General features: G+C 39.4%; 1 protein-coding gene across 1 annotated transcript in view; it reads left to right on the top strand.

Annotated features, from left to right (window-relative positions):
* samd10b (sterile alpha motif domain containing 10b) overlaps positions 1-25111 on the top strand; it is a 43745-nt gene that overhangs the window by 10572 nt on the left and 8062 nt on the right. Inside the window, exons 2-4 of the mRNA XM_067528469.1 lie at positions 7124-7308; positions 16324-16492; positions 23611-23751. Of these exons, the coding sequence (XP_067384570.1) occupies positions 7124-7308; positions 16324-16492; positions 23611-23751 (495 nt within the window). The remainder of the gene's footprint in view (positions 1-7123; positions 7309-16323; positions 16493-23610; positions 23752-25111) is intronic.

The raw sequence follows: 25111 nt of genomic DNA, 5'->3' as shown, positions 1-25111 counted from the left end.
TCGTGGAGCCCTGCCGGACAGCCATGCAGGTTATCACTGAAGGTATTTTTGTTTTTGTGGAAAGTAGCATTTTGTCTTGTGTTTCTTTAATTAATTTTAGCCAGAGGAAAGAAAAAACGATAAAGGCAAAAACCTGTTTGCCTGATGCTTGAGTCACAGTATATGAGCAGACCATCTGGCTTACGGTTCCAAATGATCGGCCTAATTTACACTTGAAATCACAAGATTATGTATTTTAATAGTGAATGGCATGCTGACATTTTTTGTGGTAACATGCTAAATTACACATTTCCGTTTAGTGATTTAACTTGCGCCTTTACCAAGGCCGTGATGCCAAGTAAAGAATGCAATGTAGTATTTCACAGCTTTAATATTTTGTACCCCTACAACCGCTAATACACTCAGACACAACATTTTTCCACTCAGGGGAACAACTGTAAACAAACACTAAATATTTAAACAGTCAATTTTGCCTAAGATTAGTGGTTTGGTGCTTCATTTTCCTGAATACAGAGGAGGGTAATCTTCATGATAGATAAACTGTCAAGATTTTTGAGGCCATACCATGTATTGATATTTGAAAGCTGAGGAGTATTAAAATGACCACAATTCAGCATACCCAGAAAATAATTTTATAAATAATCATTGTATCGCTCAGATCTCACTGAAACATATGATTGAATTTGTAAGTCAGTGGGTAAAATTGTGAATGGGATGTTGAGTTGAGTAAACTTTTTGCATTTGACCTTTAAGGGTGATAAGTTATTCAACCAATCAGACAGGATCAAATTTATCCTAACCTTTATAATGCCTGCCTGTGGATACCACTGCCACGTAAATTATAAACTATTTAAACATGCACAAAGTAATGCTCTGCCTGCTTGACCTTTTAATGTAATTTTCCCATTTTGTGCTCTATCCCATCTGATACCGCAAGTCATTTGGAAGTCCTAGCTGGACTAATTCGGATGAACTCGTCAAAGATCTTCATGAGCTGTGAATGATAACAGTGAATTATATTTACCAAGTTAGGTGCACAAAACACAGGTTGGATTGTAAAATGTTGTTAGCTATGCTAAAAATCTCAAAGAATATTGAAAGGACTTTGTGCCAGTCCCTGGTATTGGCTATAGTGCGTCATTGACTGCGTTTACATGCACTTTAGTAACCTGGCACTAAACACTCACTTTAGAAATCAGCTTTTTCGATTAATTGGGGAACAGTGTTTGCATGCACTTAAGACACCTGGTTACGGGAAATTTGGATACACATCCAGCAGCAGAGTAACCTGATTTCTCCTTGTGCACACATTTAAACTGTATAGTGACAGAAAACGTGACAGCAGAGTGACAGCGCAGGTGGAGAGAAAGCAAAGAAAAAGAGGTAACACATGCAGCTGATCCACAACAGCCTGATTTTAAAATATCCATGGCGAATGTGACTTTGAGGTTGACTTTAAGTTGACTTTATATTAAAAACGAGGAGGCATTAGCCATTAATGATCTCTCCTTTCGTTCACCCTTTCCCTCAGCTGCATGTTCCTGTCTGCATCCTTTTATTACACGAATGCACAGTTCAGTAAAGCTGATTAGAAACCTGGTTACACGTATACGTGGCAGAGAAATCAGCATTCTACTCATAATCATACTTTAATCTACTTGGAGAAACCAGGTTTACATAATCCCCTACCCCAATTTCGGAAACCAGCTTTCCCGTTTACATGGCACTTAAAAAAATCAGCTTTCCAGAGAAAGCAGACTGTGACCTGGTTACTTTAGTTCATGTAAATGCATTCATTTGCGTTCAAGGGCTTTGAGATCGGCACAGCCCTCGGTTAGTGGTACGAAAACATTATCTGCATCTATCAAATGACGCTAACAGAAACTTGAGTGCAGAATGTCTAAGTGTCATGAAAATGGAAAACAGTGTTTTAGTCTCAACATATTTAATCATTTTGCCAACCTTATACCAAAACAATTGGTAACCACATGTTACACTCTAAGTCACGCTTGGCACATCGCTTTTGTTTCTGAACCATAACTTTGATTGTCGTTTACTTGTTGATGATGATTATGATTATATTTATCTTCTTATTTTCTTTCATTTTCTGCTGGTCTGTCCTTATGTGTCATTATGAATGTGAGTAAACATATCTCCTTCATGAGATTAAAATCAGTGTTCTACTCTGAAGTATAATTTACCATTTTCTCTTTTGTGACTTCTATTTTCTCAGTTTTTCTCTAAAGAGGGCATGACCATGTTAGACCCCTGACTCCCATCTCCTCATCTGTGTCACTCTTCCTCTTCCTCTTCTTGTGCGAAACATGTAGTGAGTTCCTTTGAGCAGGAGTGGACATGACATGAGAGGCCTCGAGTGGAGGAGTTGGATGCTGTTTGTGTGTGTGTGTGTGTGTGTGTGTGTGTGTTTTATCTAAAGTGATCTCTAATTGTATGTTCTTTGACAGGGTGGGGGATAATCAATAGTGCTAACTCTGGGGCCAGAACATAGAGTTAGGGACTAAAAGTCATCCTGTCCTCAGTGTTGGAGCTTCCTTTTTTTTTTTTTTCCACAACACTGCCCAAAGTAAAACATCTGTCAAGTTGGCATTTATTATTATTTAAATCCACTTTTTCCTTGCAGATGGAATTCTATACTAGCTAACAAAATCTTAACAGAAATGCCAACTTCACCTGTGTGCTGGGCTGCATCATGCATTGTGAGCCATAACCGCTCTGTATTTGCAATCCAGAATTCAGCCTCCATCTACAGGGCTGTGTATAAGGACACTTTGCTGTTTTATGCACCTCTACCGGCCTAAACAAGAGCAGACACGGAATATAAAGATGTGTGGATATACAAGTTCTTATGCTGGCATCCTGAGTCACATTCATGTATGCATGAGCACACTGGCAATCGCTGATGCACAGGAGCATACACACAGATTTAGTTGCCATTTTGCTCATCAGTGTCCTGATGAGAGTTTGTGTGTTTGTTATCTTCAATACGCCTGTGTTGTGGATGTCCATTGTTTACTCCCTTTGTCCCTATCTGCACGTTTCCATGACACTGATATTTTCTGAAAGGTAAACCTCAGCCCCAGCCTTTGCGACAATGTCTCATGTCAGCGTGGATAATAGACTGCAGTGCATCATGGGAAAAACCCCTGGGGTCCTAGGTTTTAGATTTATTTTGAAAGTTCCAACCACGTTATTCTTTTTTCTCCACTGCTCTGTCAAACTGGGTAATTTCATGGATCGTTCCAGGGGTTAAGACCAGGTCTGGTAGAGTTCAAGAGTTGTAAATATCCCCTCATTTTACCCCCAACATACTTTAGGACTAACAAACCTAGATCATTGAAAAATGTACTAGACATAGCGGGACCCTGCTGCAGTCATCTTTTCAGTGCTATATTTAGTAGTTCAGGTTTCATGTGCATTACATAGGCTGCAAATTACTGTATTAAGAAGTTTATTCCTCTTGCAGATTACAGAGGAATGTGGAAAAGTGTGATATATTTCTTTCCTCTTTCATATAAAGGATGTGGACTGCAAATAGAAATTTTATCTTTCAGTTAAGTAAGAGGCGCTTGTTAGGGAGGGTGCTGATGCCCATATCATGCAGCTGAAACACACCATAGCATCCTCTCTGTGATGCCTGAAATAAAGTGGATTAGCCAGACCACTTGCCTCATCCTCTCACAGGGGGGAATGAGGCAAAGACACGCATGCACCCCTGAAGCTGATGCCAAGGTTATGCAAAAATCTAACTCCCACAAAAAGCCTACACAGCAAAAATAGTCCATGTGGACTAATGTAGAGTCTTTCTTTTGGAGTCGAATGAGTAATGTCCACTGATGCCATGTTAATCTTCTTTGGGATTTGGCTTGGAATGACCTTCCATGGTGCCGTACCTAACAGCTTAATTACCTTTTCAAAAGGGAATACCTTTGAGATTTAACAGCCGCTCTCCACAGCAGACACGCTGCTCAGTCAAGAGGAGGTGATATGAGGTTACACTTCACTGGGCTGAGTTGTATTGACCTACCTTCCCCCTGCACATACACACATATGAACACCTGTCTGACACTTTGCCCTTGATTTTGGCACCTCTACCACCAAACAGCTCTCCTTCTTTCTCTCTGCCGTCTTCTCTGCTGCTGAAGTTCCAGTTTCCTGAGCTTTTAAAAATCCACTCAGTCAATGGGAATCTTATTTCTTTTTAGTTCACTCACTGTAATCCAGAAGACCCACATGCTTTTTGCTCTTCATCCTGCCTTCCTGTGCCACCCTCAATCATTCTTCTCTCCGCTACCTCGACTTGAAGTAATAAAAGTCACCAGCAAGGGCAGCGAGAGATAATACAATGACAGTTAGTGATAAATAGGACAGAGGAGATTTGGCAGTTTTCCAGGCTGATCAGATGTATGTAGAGACAGGCAAGGAAGGTGACAGATAACACTTCCTGCAGAATGGTAAGGAAAGTAATCACCCTGGATCATAAAGATCTATTTAAAGACAGTGAGCTTTAGAACAGCTATGCTCCTATTGCTTCATTCTTTCATTCAGACTACTTACAATTTACTGCATTTTATACTCAAAAATCAGCCACTAGCAACCAGTAAAGCTTGCAGAATGAGTGCTTTGTCTTCATTTTATGATTGCTAGAGGTAGTGAGGTCTATGGCAATATGGCAGAGATTAAGATTTCAGTGGAAGTGGGAAGTCATCATGCTGCAGTTCTTCATTTTCAAAGTGATGTCTATAAAGTGCTGGGTGGTCTCTGTCTAATAATTGGAAAGCTCTTGTCGTAACAGCTTGTGAAAAGTTGTTCTGTGGTCTATTAATGTGTCTGCCTGCCTCCTCCCTAAGCTCTTTTACCTCAATACTGTTTGATCAGTTTACTGTCAGTTTGCATGGATCTAGAGCTAATTTACATTGCCGCTCTCCTTTCTTTCTAGTCTGTCTTGCACTTGCTTTTGCGCTTTCCCTCGTCTCTGTCTGGGAGATTGGCAGGTCTTTAGGGTTGCAAGGCGCTTAGCTTCCCACGTTCCTTCCTCCTGTCTCCTCCCCCTCAGTCTGACTGTCAGTAATTACATCTGCGCTGGGCCTGGTTTGTCCTGACTAACCCCAAAGACCTGACAACCAGAGTGAGACTGAGAAACACATTGCGTGAGCGAGAAAGGAGGGAGAATGAGATGCAGCTGCATAAGAAGACACAACATATAGAAATAGGAGGTAAAGCAAAAGGCAAGGGAGCATGGGTAGAATTAGGAATATGACTGGCGAGAGGCAGACAATGTTACACATCAGCGATTCTTGGCAGACCTTTCCTCTTTTTCATCTCCTCCCTCTTTTCCATTCCTCCATCATGGCTGTGTGAACTCTGCATTCACTGCTGCTCGCTCCAACAGACTTCTAGGTTGAGAAAAGTGTTTTTTAAACCCCACTCTTCTCATCTCCTACCAAGTCTTCCCCGCAAGCCTCGGCTGTCATAGCTCTCAGTGGTCCGTCATGCAATTTTAAAATGGGAATATTCTAGGAAGGCTTGTTTCCTGTTGTTGGTAATAACAGGTTTTAGTCATTACTCCTGATTTTTACTTTTGGCACCGCAGTTAAATTTGTTCACCAATACCTTTTTAGAAAGAAGTATCATAAAATAATACGTCACTATAGGGCCGACAATCACCAAGAGACAAATGGACGACCACACTTAAAAGGGATTATGTAGAGTATGTTCAAATAAATACTGTACTATATATATATATTGTAAATCTAGTCCCTGAGGAGGGAGCAATAGAAATTACTAAGTCATCCGTGGGATTGAAAAGAGGATTTTCTCATACAATGCTCTGACATTGCTCTGTTTCATTTTTATGACTTTTTCATAAAAAATAATGACTCCATAATTCTGTCTCATACACATACAAAACCAGGGATTTGCTCATGTGTTGGTACCATAGACCTTTGTTGTTGCCCAAAAACTATTAACAGGACATTCACCAGACACACCACTCCACTGGATGACGGTTTTCTTCATTCTAAACCGGTCAGCTTTCTATTTTTAACAAACGTTGAACTTGCTTTAATTTGGCACGTTCTTATATTGAGGCTTGTGAACTGCGCATTTGCGACTTTTAAGTTAAATTACGGCAAATCCGAAGAGTGTGGACGATATTTACAAGGGTCTTGGTTTTAACTATCCAAACATTAGTAGAAAAAATTCAGTGTTGAAAAATTAAAAAAATGCTTCAATTATTTTGGAACTTTCCTTTAATTCCTCTTCAATATCTGAAATCATATACACATAAAAATTAAAACATAAAGATTAAGCATATACAATATTTGATCTTCCAAATATTATGTGTTTGGCCCCAATGTAGCTGTTAATAAGCTTTCTCTTCCTCCCTGAGGAATGGAATTTTTCTTCCTTGACCTTTTTCACTTCCCTTACTACTTGTTGTGTCTGGCTGATGTGCAGTCGCGTTCCCATTTTTCAATTAATAAATTGCTGCTTGGTGTAACAACAGGTGTACTCATCCCAGTTAAAATGAATCCATTGCCCCAGATGGCTAACTACAGCACAGTAGCCTGTTCAGTGTGAACTGCAGGAGATGCCCCTTGGTTATGACAAAACTTTACTCTGACCCCACATTGGCAACAGCTAATGCTCAGTCCTGGGAGGAAAGGTAGAGAGATATAAAGGGAGAAAAAGGAAGAACAAAATCAAATATTTATGATGTAGCATTTAAATAATCAAGGACTAATCTAGCAAGAGAGACACATTTCCAAAAATCATGCTCTGCCTCGGTGAATATGCACTCAGCATAATTGGAGATCACAGTGGAGTAGCACCTCTGCCCACCACCATCACCACAACAGCCATCTGTTTGTAGCTGTATGAGAGTCAGTACACAAAGCATGTAATCTGGAGCGAATGCAGCCTGTTAAGCTCTTAGAGGATTATCAATTATTTATTTTGTTGGTTTTTTGGTGCTCTTGTTGCTTGGTTCAGAGACAGTGTTTATGCAAACCTTTTAAACAAAGTAAGTTCTTGTCATTGTTCATTCTTCTCCCTTTGTTTTTCTGTTTTTCTTTTCTCTTTGTCTTCCTTTCTCTCCTCTCAGCGGCATCCAGCTTCAGTTTTTGCCGTGCCTCCCTGGAGCACACGGTGTCTGCTGAGGAGTTAAGCTACCAGCTGCCGCGTCGTGCCGGGGGCAGCAACCTGACCTGGCACGATGGCCGCGGCCAGAAGACAGCACACACGCGCACCGTCAAACTACTGCAGCAGCCCGGCACAGAGGGCATCCAGGTATAAACCCATCCACACAAACACTCCCCCACTGAATGTAAATGACTTTAAAATGTGTTTTCACTTACGAATATCCACAACATCCAACAGTTTTACAAGCTCATCCAATAGAAACATGTAATAAGAAAGAAGCTTCACAAACCATATTTCTGCTGTAACATGCTTTGTGCATAATCTGCCAGAGATTTTTTATTTTTTTTTCAAAAAGAATACATTCCAGTCGGTAGTCTATTGTACGAGCTTTGGAAGTGACGTTATACAATATGATCTAAGGACAGGAAATAGGATTTTTTTCACACTAAAGCAGTATCTTTTAGTATTTTGTTCTTTGTTTTTTTTTCTGGTCAACTTTATAAACATTTTCAAAGAAATCAAAAGGTTGTTTCTCTCCGATATGGTAAAAGATGAACATAATGACTATATATAGAGAAATTGCACCTTCTCTAACAAACAAACAGAAGCCAGGGGAAATTTACTCAAATCTGATTTATTCAATCATTAAACTTTAAGTCACATGTCTATTTAAACTAAAATGATTTAGAAATCATATTAATAAACTTGTTTAAATTTAACAGAAGAGCAAACCTAGATTATTATTTAATGTATAGCATAACATATTTAATACAGCAACATATGATATAATAAATATAATGGTTCACTTGGTGGCAATGAAGTAATTTGAACTTTTTCAAGTAGCTAAGTGAAGAAAATATTATTTCCCTTGAGAGAAGCTTTAATTTACACTACATCCACTGTGAATTATCTGGCAGCTAATATGTTATTTATTTTCAAAGCAGGAACAGGAAGAGTGGTGCAGTGAAGCTTGCATCTGTGGAAAAAACATACATACACTGTGGCAGATAATCTGTTGTCATCAGAGACAAAAGAGAACATTAGTGCATCTGCATCAGTGCTGCATCTCTAGTTGTCAAATCTCAGAGGTAACAGGAAGTACAATTGTTTTATATGCACATAATGTTGGCTTGTCCTGTAGTAGATACCACCTGAGAAAACTGGTTATGTAATGGAGGAGTGGTAGAAGAACTGTTGCTTCTCTCGTGGCTTGTGATGTAACAGTGCTTCTACAGTCCAAGAAAGCTGATACTGCCGATGTGTATTAACTGTCCTGTGTGTCTTAACAACGTCATTTATTCCACAGATGTGTGTATTTCTTCAAAGCTCATCATCATCAACAATTTTAACAGGTTTATGAAAGTAGTTTTAAGGCTTGAGTGGTGGGTGAGAATATCTACTTGCAAAGCCTCAGCATTATAATGCATGCATGGTGTAGCAGCCAGGGCATCATTCACTACCACACATCGCTCCGGTACAAAATTTAATCTCATCTGTGCAACACTAGAGAGAGGGAGAAAAGGATCAAGAAAATTTAAAGCATTCTGCTGGTGTTTGACCTAAAACAGCACATGACACAATGGCCTCCTTACTTGGTTTCCCATGACATGAAAGAGAGCTGAATGGAAGTGATTTGTTTAGTCTCCCTGCTTGAACTTTGCTACCGCAGGGACTTCAAGGTGTGAAGGTGTGTGTCTGTGTGTGTGTATGTATATGTGTATATATATATATATATATATATATATATATATATATATATATATATATATATATCAAGATATTTTAATAATTTGTACAAAAAATATATATATATAAAAATAGTGCCCCCTCAGCTATAACAGCTATAAAAGGTTTAATAAAATATGACTGGGAAGCTGTTTCCATGTGATTACGCAGAGACTACATAATTAAACCTCCTATATATTATGAGAAGTAAGGCTTATCATTTCCTTTTGGCAACAAGCATCTTTATGTATTATTCAACAACTGGAAAGCAGTCCAGCTTTCTTTGATGTATGTGTGTGCATCCGTGCATGTGTGTGTGTGTGTGTGTGTATGTGTGTGAGTGCACGTGTGTGTGTGCAGGATGGATGATGGATGCATAGAATGTTTATAGTGTGTGTTAGCTTTGTTAAACAGAAATGGAAGATTCCCAAGGTGCCACCTTATATACAGAAGCTGAGCTGCGTTTTACTCAGCTGGCTCCCTCATTATAGTTGACGTGTGCACAACCAGTGTAATGGAGAATAATCTTATCATCGCTCCTGATAGAACTAGATAAAAACACACAAAACACACACAAACAAAACACAGATCAGACAATCAGCGGACACAAGAAACAGTGACAGCAGGGAGGCAGAACTGAAATTTGACATACTGTATATATTTTTCATGGATGCAGAAGCTTTGCTCTTAGATACTCCCAACTCAAAACTTTTTAAGTTAAAAATGTATATTTTTTTGTTGTCAATTGAACAGTCAACATTTATCACTAGTAACTTTTAACCAAACTTTAAGAAAAGAAGGAAAGAAAGCTCAACATGGTAACGGGTGGCAAAATATCAAACAATATCACGAAAGTGGTGACAAACTATCATACAATACCATGACAGTTCTGACAGCTTCACACATGTGTTAAAATGTTCAGATTTCACACTTACTTGTGATGCATTGCTTCCGGTTGGTCTGTATGCAAACCTATCTGCTAACGTGATTTTCCTAAATAATGAATCATTGTGTTTTTGGCACACCTTCTGTGCCATCTTTGAATTGGCTGTTGTTTGGGCAGCAGATGGGGTGAAGGGAGAGGTCTGTGGATGGCTCATTTAGCTGTCTGACACACAGCTTGTGGGGGAACCTTTAGATGAGACTGGGGAATAACTGGATGAAATAACAGAGACACCATTTGGAAAGTAAAGGCAGCCATTGGCCCTTCTTTTTCTGTATCAGAACCAAGCCTATTGCAGGAAGCTAGGTTCTTATTCACTTACTTGCCCTGCTGGATGGATGAATGACCAAAAAACTGCTGTGATTATTTTCCCTTCCTCATTACAGAGCACAGTGGCTGACCTTCTTCTCTGACACCAGACACAACGCATAAAAGTAATAGAGGAAACACACAAACATACAACACAAAACATTCTAACATTCTAACTTCTCCTTGCAAGAAAAACATGATACACCCTTGATTTTTAAGGCAGTCATCTCCTGTCAAACTCATTATAAAGTAGCTTTCAGATTGATTTTGTAGACTCCAATATTATGTACTGTTGTGACGTTTAGCTTTATGGTTGGCAATGTTGGTGTGTGTTGCTCTGTTAACTGGCCCAACATTTTGGTCCAGACTAAAATATCTCAAAGCCATTAGATATGTTGTCATCAAACTTTCTACAGACATTCATGGTCCCTGGAGGATTACTTTTAATGGCTTTGTAGGTCCTGGGATTCTTCCAGTCGCTCTATTATGATTTTCATTTTAAGAAATAAAAAATCTCATCAACTGTTGGACAGTTTTTTTTTATAACAGACCCTTTTTTTTCAGACTCAAATAAACAAATTTTTTTTTCAAGTTGTAGATAGGAGCACTCTTCTGATTTGTTGTGGAAGGTATTGGCAATTGATATATTTAGTCTTTTATATGTGTGCTTTGGAGTAGTGATAAGGTGGAGCCTTGTGATTTAATGATACAGAGAGACAAAAAAGACAACAGCTATCCAGTGAGGCAGAAATGCAGAAATAGTCTGTATTGACCTTGTCCCAGTACTCAGTGATGTGTTGCACTGTTTCAGACACATGCTTGACTCAGGCTAAACTGAGAATTTTGTAAAAATCCCATCTGTCTTTGTCGAATCACCTAGAGCCTGCTCACATTTGCATTATGAGTTCAAGATATTTACATACTCTTGAGTATGAGTCTTGAGGACAACCACAGGCAGGGTTGTACAAAGCTAACAGAGGCTGACAGTTCACATGCTCAGAAACTCAATGGCACAGGAAGAGTCAAGCAGATACTCACAAAAGGTAACACAAACATTTTCAGAATCACAGTGACACACTCAACACATACGCACAAGGCTAAACTGAGCAGTGTGAGACACAAGGGTAATGAATGATGCAACAGAAACTGTCAGGGACAAGAGGAGAAGAGGAGGAGTGGTGGACAGAGGTGTGAATGGGATATGAAGGATCATGTATCACATTCTATCAGGGCCTTTGGGGTTGGGGAGACATATCCAGGATCTGATTTTAAGAAGAGGAAAGTGGGATATGGAATAGATATGGAAATAGAGAGAGAGCTTGTTAGGTCAGACAGCAGAACATACAGGGAAGATAAAGGAGGATTGTTTAGTATCCCACGGAGAGATAAAGTGACAGCAGGAAAAGATGCAAAGCAGAGAGCGAGAGCTACAGTATATGATGCCATAAAACAGGCATGCACACACAAACGCACATATTTAGATTTTTGCAGCTAATTGGTGTAACATCACTGTTAATTCTCATACAGCATCTGGAAGTGCAGAGACAGGGGCAAGAATCAGAAGCCAAGTGTCACTGGTCACAAGAGTGATTCCCCACGCTCCCCTGAATTCAGCTAATCCCTGATTCAGCTACACAGAGAAGCAGGGCATGCACATACACACACGTGGAAACACAGACACTAAAATGGATGAAAATTAGCTCACTACACAGAAGTCAAGACAAGAGACAGATCGAACAGAGGAAGCAAGAGAAAGGGGGGACCAGGAGGGGTGTCAGGCAAGCGGTAAAATTTATGAGGAGCAAGGGGGAAGGGGTGAGAGGCATGATAGAACAAAGTAAATAGGAAAGGACAAATAAGGGGTTCGAGGATACAAACACAATGATCAATGGAGAAGTGCAGAGAAGAAAGTACGTAGACAAGAAGGGGGAACCAGAATGAGAGGAAGCAAGAAGACAGGAATAATAGAGATGTAGTCCTTACCTTGAATACATAGACTCCTGAAATAGCATGTTAGTTAAATAGAATTTGTTAGGTGTTTTCTGATGAAGATGAAGTAGAAATTAAAGAAACAACTTCAACATTATGGGTCAGTAAGATAGAGAAATTAGCTTATAGCTGTGTAGTTGGGGCAATAAGGTACAAGATATTGCCTCTACCAGCATCAATGGCTTTCGGCTCGTCCCATCAGATCTCACCATAGCGGAATGTGTTCCGCACGTTGATTTGCCCTGACATTTTTACGCCGGATGCCCTTCCTCCCATTTTTATCCAAGGTGGCCCTTGGTGGCTGGGCGGGGCCACACCGAACCCGCGGCCTTCTGCATCCCAACCTAATGCTCTGAGCCACCGGGCCACCTTTAAAACATATATGAATAAATATATTTTATCTTTTTAGTTTACTGACAGCCACAACACGAAAAGAAAAAAATAACTTGTGATTTATGTGGTTTTAAATCTAAGTTAATAGGTAATTATCACTTAGTTTGCGTGTGCACTGTCCCAGCAATTTTCCTATTACACAAAGTCCTGTCTTCTTCCTCTTTCTCTTCCTCCTCTCTACCCTACCTGTCCTAGACTTCCGCCACATGCACAGATTCGCCTATGCCGCCCCTCCTTTGATTTATCTCTCCCCTTGTACATAATGAATAAGGGAGCGCTTCTTTCTGGACAGAAGTAGGTCTCAGGAGGAGTGGGGGGAGTAGGGTGAACAGGGATGACAGAGAGCCGACCAGAGCAGATACACTCTGATAGATGGCCGTATAACAGAGCAAGAAAAGCAAGGGAGGAAGAGGAGAAAAAGAGGGCTGATGGGGAGCTATCATCTTACTTCCCTTCTGCCTGGCTTCTTGATGATGAATGCTATTACTCACGCAACGAGTGGCACAATCCCCTGCATTCTGCCTTCTCCTCTTTTTACTATTCTGTCTGTCTTTGTTCATCCTCTTTGTCTGTCATTTATCTTTGTCTTCTACAGTATGTGACTCATTTACTGTTTTATGGCATACTGTATACTGTACCCTTATATAAATGTTGTCAAATATTAGTTGTGAAATGTTCCATAATTAATAAATTCATCCCTTAAATTTATGCAGAAAAATCTCAAGCTATTTCCAGGATTTGTTATGAATACTAATTGATACCCCCGTGGAACCAAAGCACATTGCATTCCCACTGTAATGATGAAATGCCCCTGAAGCTGTGGTACTGTTAAAGATAAGTTATTATATGCCCTATTCATTTTCTCATACTAAATTGGGCTTTGAATTATTATTAATCTGCCTGCTGAATCTTCAACTGCACTAACTGGGATGACTCATGTTTTAATGTTATGGAACCACTCCACCGTCTGATTCACAGCCACACACATTAACCTGTCTATTTTGTCATGTCTACTGCATCTATATGCAATATGGCTTAATTTATGTAGAATTGTTTTATTTATCTCTTCATATAGGGCAGCACGGTGGTGGAATGGTTAGCACTGCTGCCTCACAGCTAGAAGGTTTCCTCACACTTTTCTGTGTGAAGTTAGCATGTTCTCCCTGTGCTTGTGTGGGTTTGCTCGGGGTACTCTGGTTTCCTCCCACAGTCCAAAAACATGAATGTTAGGTTAATTGGCAAATCTAAAAATTACCCAGTAGTTGTCTGTCTGTGTATGTCTCTTTGATGAAAGTGATCTGTCCAGAGTGCACCTCGCCTCCCGCCCAATGACAGCTGGGATATGCTCCAGCCTCCGAAATAGGATAAGTGATGACAGATAATGGATGCATCTATTTGTATAATATTTGTAATATATTTTCTTCTCACAATACCACAGCCTTCCCCTCAGAATCCCCAGCTTTATTCTCACCATGTTCCGACATTGTCATATCAATAAAATACCAGTATGAAAGTCATAATTTGGGAAGTAGTAACAACACTAATTGTCTGTAGAGCCACCTGGTAACTCTGCTTTTTTTCTCTACCCTATGCATAACAAGACACAACACACAAAAGCTTCATCATATTTGAAGCAACTGTATGTTAGCACACAAAAAACACATTTTCCAAGTATTTATACTAGTAGACTATTAACAATGAAATAAATTCTGCTTTTCTAAAGAATTTGGTCACTTCTGTGTACTATAGGGGGAAAACCCAGTGACATTATCCTGATGAGTTGACAATTGTCTTTTCAAGATGATGTACATCAAGACACATTTTTATAAGGTCTGAAAAAAAAGAGGTGCTGAAAATAAACCATCACCATCTCTCGAAAATGAACTGTTATGCTCTGCAGGTTGAAGGTATGAATATTCTGTTTCATCCTGTTGTTAAAGGCAACACCTTTGATATGATCCAGGCAAAAATCAATTTGTCCTGTTAAATGTACCTTACTTAATGATTGTCCAGGCATTCACCTCAATATTTACTTAACTCAGTCAATTCGAGGATTTTAAGGATGATAGGGACTAAATCAACAGGCTTGTAGTTTCACTGCAGGCAATACTCCCTCCATGATGAGGGAATATTTTTAACCTCTTGTGTCCACACTCAGTCATCCGCACTTCTCCCAACTCATTCTCAATTAATGATGGGGGGATGGGCAATAAATTTGGATTATTAAAATGGCTTAACACTCCATTGAGTGCGGGTAGAAGTATGCGTGTAATTAGGAAACGAGCAAACACACTGGAGCAGAGAAATGGAGTTGTTTTCAATTAAGGCTTACAAAGCAGAACACACTTAGCTAGTGGACCAGCCAGAACTTGATAGGGCTGATTGGTGCTTAAATTGACAGGAGGAGATCTCATTACAGCAGCTGGCAAAGATGTAAATAGCTATGAACCTCTTTGTATCATGTACTAAAAAGTGAAGATGTTCTGGGACCTGGTCTTTGTGTCATCAATAAGAATGCTGCAGAGAGAACATCGGATACGAAGCGTTAGAAGTGTGTGCATGTTGCATTTGTGTGTATGACATTTCAGCATACATAATCCCATTAAATGCAGTCAGTTATGCGGCGGAACATTTGGCAGCAGTTCTGTGTTTTTCTGTTGAAAATCAGCCAAGGTCTTTGTTGCAAAGTTGGCTCAGTCAGAGCATGAATGAATGGATTAGATATGAGAGTAGTCACACAAGAGAGAGAGAGCTGAGACAAGGAGATAGTTGTGTTTTCTAGCCATATGAACTGGTTGTGACTGTATTAATGTCCACATTAATTCCTCTCACACCACGATACACTTATAGGGCTCAGAGGAAAATGTCTGAAGAAGGAGTGAGAGAGAAACTGAGAATGAGAGGAATTAAGATGTGTATTTCAAAGATAATGATGACAGAATCACACTAATGCTGTGCTGAGGTGATAATGAAGGTGCAGCTGTCAGGCAACATTATCTCCAGAAAAAGACCATACCAGCCACAATATGACATGACACAGGCACCCACGCTGGTAGAAATGCATAGAATGTAATTACTGTATCCAGACAGGCTGTTGACAGAGGGGTGAATTTCCATACTGTCCAGAAAATAATGTAATACTGTATGTGAGAAAATGTAGTGAAGCAGTGGAAATGTGCATTGTTCTATTTTATTTAAGATTAGAAGTTGAAAAACAGAGTGCTCCTTTCAATAAAAGGAATAAAATCTACTTTCCTTTTATGCCTACTTGCTTTTAAACATTATGCTCACTGTTAATTTGAGTTACATTTGAACTTATTATGCAAATTTCATTTGTTTCACAGAAGACAAAAGAGCAATTGTTTTCAATTATATGTGGCAACAGTACATTTTTGGCTTGTCTCTGAACACTGCATGCTCCCCAGAAGTGTACAGAACTTTAATAATTTTACTACATGACTGTATTTGCACTCCTCACATTTATGATTTGCAGCGTACTAGTCTACCAGGAGAGATATTGTTGCAAATTGGAGCATTAGAGCACATCATCCCAGCTAATTTCATGTTAATGAGAAATTTCAACATGTTGCACATTGAAGAAGCTAGTACACCTGAAATGTGATTATCTGAGGAAAAAAGCAATAAAGAGCACCGTCTTGCATCATATAGTACCAGAGGAAATTCAGACACAAACTCACGCATACACCTGCAGTCACTGGATTTATGTTGGTATTACAGTACCTGCACACACATGCTTAAGTACTTCAGCTGATATCAGTATATCTGCTTCATTTGTTTTCCAGTTGCATCCAGGTGAAGCTTTCACTGTGTATCACACCAGTCCTACGCTGACCTGTCTGTCCAAACCTGTGGTGCTCTGGACTCAGCAGGATGTCTGCAAGTGGCTTAAGAAACACTGTCCTCACAACTACCTGACCTATGTAGAGGCCTTCTCCCATCACGCAATCACAGGTGCAGTACACAAACCAAGGTGCCCGGACACATACTGGGCTTTATTTTGTAATGAGGGCTTATTTTCATTTCTGCACATGTCAGAAATCAGTAGTAGTGCTCTTATTCAGTTTGATTTTTTATCTACTATCTATATATATTCCCAGACGTTGTTCATGGACTTTGGCTTCTTTTTTTGCTCCTTTTGACTTAAACATACCAAAACACTTCAATGACAGCTTAAAAAAGTCACACAAGTTTTATTTTTAGGTTTGTAGTTCCACAGCTTAGGTTTTTCAACTGGAAACAGGTTTACATCCAAATCTCTCCAAAGCAGATTTAAAAAGCATTCATGTGAGGTAATATAAGTGCAGCCTAGTTTTTGGAGAAAGAGCAGAAGAAATGGTAGCTCATCATGTTTTGTGTTTAAACAATATTCTTACAACCACACTTTCCTGTTTTTGTTACTGAACCTATGTGCAGGTGCATATACACATGAACACACATTTATTCACACCCATCCACAGAACTGACAGACCAAAAGCTGGAGTAGTTTCTTATTTAGTGTCTCTGAGAGAACAGAATTCTCTTCTCTGCCTTAGGGTGAGCCACCACTCGCTTACACAGATACATGCTTTACATACACACTGACTTCAAGGTTAACAGCTCAGGGACAGTCATAGTTACAGCAGCTCAGATCTAATCATTGATGTATTTTCAAACAGAGAGAGGGAGCCAGTCGGATCCAATTATCTTTATGCATTCACTTGCTGATGTCCAGCTGGATTTTGTCTGCATTATTATCACCTGTCTTTTCTTGTGCAAATGATGAGCGAATATTTGTTTTTGTTTTTTATACCTATCCTCAGTATCAAAGAATAACATTAATAAATGTTCTTTATTGTTCATACACAGAAAAAAATGTATTCTGTGCCTGTATCATCGTAGTTCAGTGACCCAACTCTCAGTCCCTTAGTCAAGGCACCATTACAATGAAACAGTGTTGCACACAATGTACTGTGACACAAATACTAATGTGCACATTCTCATCTATGCACAGCTGACTAATCACTGCACTGAATTGTCAATCTCAAAGTTACAATAATCTTTTGTACATTTTGAAACCTGATCAGACATTAAATCTACGTAGGGCTGGAGTTCCAGAGCTGGCCATGCAAAAATGTGTTGTAATAGCAGCACATTTATAGAAGACTCAAAAAGTAGGTGAACTAACTTGGTAAGGACACACTATAATACTAATTTAAATACACAGCAAAGGCTTGCTAACCTTAGCAATCATAAGATACTGGTCATACCAGACTAAGTAGGACTGTGGCAGGAAAAACATGAGCATGCTGAATTGAATAAGGGTTTGTTTTATTGCTTATGAGGTCAGGTTTTCTTCTTACAGGGGTTCTTTGAGTTAAATATCAAAATACTTACTAAATGCTAAATACGAAGTCAAGTCAAGTCAACCACTGTAGTAAACGCCATGTCAGTTAAAGTAGTGGATCACATTGCATCACTACTAGCAAACTGTGAAAGCTCGGCAGTAGCATGGTGTGTATATTATGGCAAGCCATTTGAGAATTTATTACATATCCCTGATATCAAACTCAAATTTCCTCTACTATATTGCCAAATGATTGCACTACTTGAATATTAAGCTTGGCCCTACTTGGTCCTAAGAAATTGCTGACTAGATTACTTCTGACAGCCAAAAATGCCCACTAGTAAACTAGTGAAGGGCAAAAATCTCAATAGTTGACTAGTTGAAGTCTTTTACGCCTTTTATTAGTTATCACTAGATAACTAATTGAAGCCATATTGACCTTACAATTAATACTATTAATGCTCAAAATGCTTATTAGTAGTACTAGTAAGGTCCAAAACATCCACTAGTTAAAGCCACTTATGACCTTACCACTTAACTAGTTTGGTCAAAAGTGTATACTAGTCAAACTATTGAAGACCAAAACGCTGACTAGTCACACTAGTTGCAAGAAATGCTAATGTGGATGTAGGTGTGGATTCAGGCATCTTATTGGCTCTGCAGTTCAAATATACAAAAAACAATCAACCAGGACTCATTAATTTGTCATTGCCTTATCAATCAATTTCCATGCTGTACACTAGTTAACATGTCGGCTTATGACACTAGTAACACTAGTGGCTGGATGTTGGGGCTTACATGTTAACAATTTAAAGCAAAAATGACTAATTCACTAGCTCAAGCCTCTTCAGTCTTACTAGTTAGTTAGTGAGTGGATCACAAGTTAAAGGTTATTTTGCTTCACTATTTCTAATAGTTAGGCTCAAATGTGATTACTAGTTAACTAGTGAGAGTCAAATATTCCAGTAGTCACAGTAGTTGGGAGGTTTTCAACGTTACTACTGAACTATTAAGGTTACAAATCTTTACTAGTAAACACGTAAAAGTCAAAATTGGGTACTAGTCATCATTTGCGGTGCACTAGTTGACATCTCCGTCATACTAGTTAGAAAAACCTGTGCACTAGTTGATGTCTGAATGGAACTAGCTAACGATTGAAATGTCAGACATTTCACTCGTTAACATGTATGGCATTTGCACTACTGCACTAGTTAACTAGTTATGGATATATGTTGACTAGTTTTGACACAGTTTTGTTGAACTAGTACAAAACAGATGACAGCTAGCACATGGCAAATGTTGACTAGTAAGGCCAAAAAATACCCCAACTAGTGCAACTAGTGGACATAGTGACTCTTGCTATTTACATAGTAAACATTGTAACTTTTTCTAGATAACTTGTAAAGTCAAATAATCTTTACTAGTTACCTAGTGAGCATTGTGGCCTTCACCAGTTAACTAATATGCATTTGTGCTCTAACTGCTCAACTAGTAAGCATTTTTGTTTAATTAGTAGGACCAAGTTGCCCACTAGTGTCCAAACACATCCAAATAGTGTGCACAAAGTGCGAACTAGTAGAGGAAATTTAAGTTAGATATCGGGGATATGTAATAAATGCTCAAACGGTTTGCCATAGTATATGATTTATTGGCAGAGGCTCTATTTCCGAATGGTGTTAACAATGACTGCATTTACATGCACTTAAGTAACCGGGACAATCAGAGATATCACCTTTCTCGGGTAACAGTGGACTTAGGATTATGGAAATTCCACAATCGAATCCAACTAATCGACTTTCACTGCGAATGTGCATAACGCAAGGCTGCAGACAGGAACACGCAGTTGAGTGAAAGGCTGTATGAAAGGAGAGATCATAAACAATGCTGCTTCATCCAAAAAAACAGTCCAACAGAACACAAAATGCCTGGTAGAAGGCAAAAAAGTCACTTTACATCGCAGTTTTTTTGCAATTCAGACCTTTTTTATTGTGGATGAGCTTCATGTGTTTCCCCCTTTTTCCCTTTTCTATCGCCATACTCCGTCACATTGCTGCAACACAAACACACACACACACGCTCACACACACACACAAAGACACAAGGTAAAAGACAGAAAGCAGCACATGTCAATATACAGTTCGAATCTGTGCCCCAGGCCTCCAAATTAAGTTTGAGGTGGAGGACAAATCAAGTTACTCTTCTGCTTCATCTTTACACAGATTTCCAGTAACCAGCTTGGTGGTGCATGTAAACGCAGTCAATGTCCTCTTGATTAGTTTTCAGTTTAATGGCGCCATCGCATGTACAGCTGGTGTTTTTATTTATTTACTTATTTATTCCAATCAAAGGGGGGCCTGGTGGATTAATGGTTAGAGCATCGGGTGCAGAAGGCCACAGGATCGAACCCCACCGCTCCCAGTGTGGCCCCGCCCAGCCATCAAGGGCCACCTTGGCACTAGTCCCAAGCCCGAGATAAAAAGGTGGCAGGAAGGGAATTCGGCATACGGTGACCCCTGAAGGGACAAGCTGAAAATAGTTTTTTTTTTTAACTTGTTTGTTGCAATCTACAATCTGACTGTGCTGTAAAAAGAAATTGCACAGTATGAAACCATGTTCAAAACTTCAGGTGTCAATAAGATGTACCTTGCTAACCTCAGCACACTTATTGACTGAATGAAGGCAGATTGCATTTATAGACTGAGATCTCATCACAAAGCAAGCTAGATAACCTGTAGATAAGATCTTACAGACTGGATTACATTCCAGCTGCTGCATCCACGGATTTTCACAAAATAGAATTAATATTTTACTTTCCTTATCAAGACAACATTTCTTAATGCAGGTGACATTTCTATCCCAAATGCTGACAAATGTATGAGAAATATAGGCCATAACCTGGGATCTAAAACATCTCCTTAATGGTACATTGAATAGTGGACAAACAGTAACTTCGGCTATATGTTGTAGCCTGTAGCTTATACAGACCAAGTTGACACAAAAAGTAATACATTATGTTGTCCTGAGGGGAAGCATGGGTTGAATTGGAATGCTATCCCAGGCTTAATCCAAGGGTTGTTCTTTTATGAGGAAGTCTTTCTTCCTCCCTTTTGGATTGCTTTTTAGACTGTTTCAACAGTCATTATTGTCCCAGCCAAGGCAGAACTGCTTCCCATTTACCCACAGACATTGTTAATAAGCAATTTATTTTGAAGCCAAATTGAGAGAAGCAGTCTGTATTGCAACAGCTTTTGTTTTTGTGTCTCTTTTTCTCTTTTCTCCCTTTGACAGCACTACTTTCCCTATCTGTGGGCAATTATTAGGAGATGTATTAAGTCTGTCTGAGGGGAATTGATTTGAGCTCCATTCATGTGCTTTGTTTCATTTGTAGACACACACATACACACACACACACACACATACACACACACACACACTGAGACCAAGGGCATGGGTTTTTCTAGGACGTCCTGGTACTGCTGTTGGCAAACACACACTGCAGGGCTGTAAGGTGAAGAGGTTGATGAGTGTACACAACAAAGTGTTGAAAAATACTGTAACTGTGCACAAAATAAATGGGAAATTATTGTTGCCTCCCTGAGGTAATTGAGCTCATGGGTTGTTCCACTGCTGGAAACAGAGAGCACCAGCCCTCTGAGGATAAGAAAATGATCTGTCTTTACACTTCATGTGCAAACATACACACGATCATACTCACATACACATATGCATTAAACCATTGTGGAAGATAACTGGTTTGTCGTGGCTTGTTCTCCCAGGGAGTGGAGCCTTGCCCACAGTAGAGGTGGCTATTGTCTGCATCGCTCCAGCCCATCTGGTTGTAAAGCAGGGACTGTCTGACAGTTCTCTTCTCATTTGGCTAGTTCCAGTGAGAGCTGTATATCATACATCAAAGAGCTGGAATGTAAAAAAAAAAAAAGATAATTATAGCTTCTTCCTGATACACTGTTCAGTAGTCCGTGTGCTGCCTACAGAGTATCAATCACTCAACTTTAACAAAGCTTTTACAAATTTGTTGGCAAAAAAGTTTTCTCCATGTAGACAGAAGAAAAGGAATGAACTACCTCATGATAACTGAAATTGTATTGCTATAGTGCCACTCTGAGAGATTGGATTCAATCGTGATTTTTTTTTTAGACCGTCAGTGTTTTAATCCCATGTATTTTTCAAGCTGAGATCCTGTTTCAGTTCACCTCCAGAGGGGGTATAGCTATATGCACAGACGTTACATAAAAGAAGGAAATGACTATAGGAACAGACAGAGCTTCACTTTGATTTGTGGGAGTGCATCAGTCAGCAGATGAGTCAACTGAGTCATATATTTAAACAGATGTCAAGTCCAGCCACATAAATGAAGGTAAACAGTGGAGGATTATCGAACAGAAAAACTGGCATTAAATTACCTTAAATGTTTTTGTGAACATTTTATTGTAGTATTGTGTTCAGAGAAATACAGGTTATTACTGCAATAAGTAAAATGGTTTGGGGTGTGTTACATTTTTTACAGATGGTTTCACTGAGGGTCACAAAAGACTTACTTCAGTCTGTCCCACTTTTAAACCTGTTCTTATAAAATATGACTGCCAACCCTCTGTTAAAGACATTTTTATTTCATAGGATCAGAAATGGGGCAGAGGACATACAGTAGAACTTCCCCTTGTTGTCCTCTGTTTTGTTCTGTCTGCTCTTTGTTCTCTTCTCCTGCACTTTTCTCACAGACATGTTAGTTGACAGCTGTTGATAGATGAAGGAGCGAAAAGGGAGAGATAAACATGGACTGTTGGCTAAAAAAACTATATATTGTACAATTCATACATAAGTTGGTGGACTATTCCCTGGTACAGTACATTTCTTAATGCAGAGATACAGAAATCAGAAATTAGAGTGCGACAGGGACGATGTACAATGTCCAGGGAAAGGGAAAGAATAAAATGATATAGAGAGTGAGCTGCATGAATAATGAGTCGAATTATGATTTGGGCATAGTACACAGCTGCTGCAGATATGATTGATTCCTCTTCTGTCTGAACCGGTGAAGGACATAGCTCCCCTACCCTCTAGTGGTGCGAGTGTGTTTGTGTTTGTGTGGTTGCCTGTATTATCAGACATGCATTTTTCAGTTTCTTATATGTGTGGTCGAGTACAGCTTGGTTGTAAAAGCTGTTTACTGTGGTATGCTAAATGTGTGCCTCTCCAGGGTTAACTGCCAAACTGTGTAGTAAATCTCAGCCACAGAAACCATCCATGCCAGCCTCTTTAAGGAAAAGTGCAGTGCCCAAAGAAATATCTTGGATGGATAAATTAGATTCTAAGAAATGCAACCAAAATTGTAAATATACAGTTATAAACACATTCCTACGTGATTCACTTGAGCCGGCACATAATACCAATCAGCAGTGTAAGTCCTGTTTAAAGTAAGGAACATGGTGAAAATGTGAAAATGCCACAAGAATATATTGGATATTGGATGTTAGAACATTGTAAATATAAAAACAAAAAATAAACTCATCTAGAGCGTGAAACCCCAAGATATTTTTAATCCTATAAAGAGCATATGGAGGGGATTTTGTCTACTCTGAACTGCACACAGATGCATTAAAAATAATTTACTACACTAAATTATTTTAGTAATTTACTGAGCCCTTAGGATGTTAATCATGCTGTATAAAGAGGGCTATTTCTCTAAATTAGTGGAATAATGTTTCCTACCCTTGCCTCCCTCTGGTAGGACGAGCATTGCTGCGTTTAAATGGGGAAAAGCTGGAGAGGATGGGAATCATCCAGGAGACACTGAGGCAGGAGGTCCTCCAACAAGTACTCCAACTGCAAGTCAGAGAAGAGGTCCGCAACCTGCAGCTCCTTAGTAGAAGTAAGTTTTTTTTAATGGTGTGTGAGCGTTAAGTGTACATGTGAGTTTCTCTCTTTTTTTTATTTGCTTGCATGTTCCTGTGAGAGAGCCAGAAAGAGAAGAAATTGGCAAGCAGGGGGAGAGCAACTCAGTTTGCTTAAATTGGGAGAAGGCCGTCTGAGACTATATATACCTGCTGTGACGTACATGTAGCTGGACATCAAAGTGCAATTGTTTGTGGCTGTGTGTGGTTTTATTGATGGGAGCTCGTGATTTGCTCTGAATGATGGCTGCAGTAAACACTTTTATTATCCAGCCATCAGTAAACTGGCTCAGTCAATTACTGTTGACCTGGATTTAGCAGCTGATGTGGTATGCTTCTTGCAAGCCTGTTTTGGCTGTTGTGGTGATTGTTGTGGGTGGTTATTCACTGATGGCTATGAGTCATCACAGTCAACACAATTTTCTTTCCTCTGTGTGGGATTGCACTTCAGATGTTCCCAGAAGACTTTTTTAATCTTCACATTTTGCAAGCAAATGTTCTTCAGGTACTTTTATAAATGCGTAGGTTAGTCAGGGGAAAAGGCATCCAGAATTCAAGTGTTGCAAATATTTCGTTTTTGCTCTTCGATATCATGAATAAAGGCACATTAGATGTTTTAATGGGGGCAGGGGTCAAGTATTTTCTTGCATTTTCCCTTTTTTACAATTTCATAATATTAGCTGAATGCACTGAGCTCCTTATAGCTGTTTCACTCAGGTTTTCCTTTGGGCACCATCTTCAAGCCCATGAATATTTACCAGTAGCATACTGGCTGAGCTCATGCCCCGAACAAGAGGGGCTCTGGAGGATCTAAAAAGAAATGCAACATGCTTTTTGTTTTAGTTGTCTCCCTAGTAATTCAATAAGTAAACAATGTCTGGATGTTTTACTGTCCTCTTTTTATTCACGGAGCATTCTGAAAGCAGAGCCTTCAGAAAAAAAGCATAATCATTGCTCTAAATGGTTTAATCTCCGTTGAAATAAGTGCTTTGAACCGAAATAGCATATTGTGTTAGTTCAGGCAAGGCACTGAAGTTCTTGCAATCAACTGATTTTTTAAATGATGGTGAATGGGCTCTTACAATCAAATGAGCAAATGAAGTAATCTTTGCAATCTGACAAGATCACAATCTCACCTTCTGATTATTCTGCCCATGGTCTTGATGTTTTATTGTCTGTTACTTCGGCTGATTTGAGATAAGTGTTTGTCAGAAACTCAGGTTTTGTTTCATGACACACCTTTGGAATCTGAAAGCATTTTTCTTGACGCAACATCAGCTGTGTATGGAGCTCTGCAGTTCCACAGCCACATGAAAAGTGAAACGGAGGAAGATAGAG

This window comes from Channa argus, chromosome 13 (assembly GCF_033026475.1).
Source record: "Channa argus isolate prfri chromosome 13, Channa argus male v1.0, whole genome shotgun sequence".
NCBI lineage: Eukaryota > Metazoa > Chordata > Actinopteri > Anabantiformes > Channidae > Channa > Channa argus.
The sequence above is the reverse complement of the archived record's forward strand: the minus strand, read 5'-3'. Positions and strand labels throughout refer to the sequence as shown.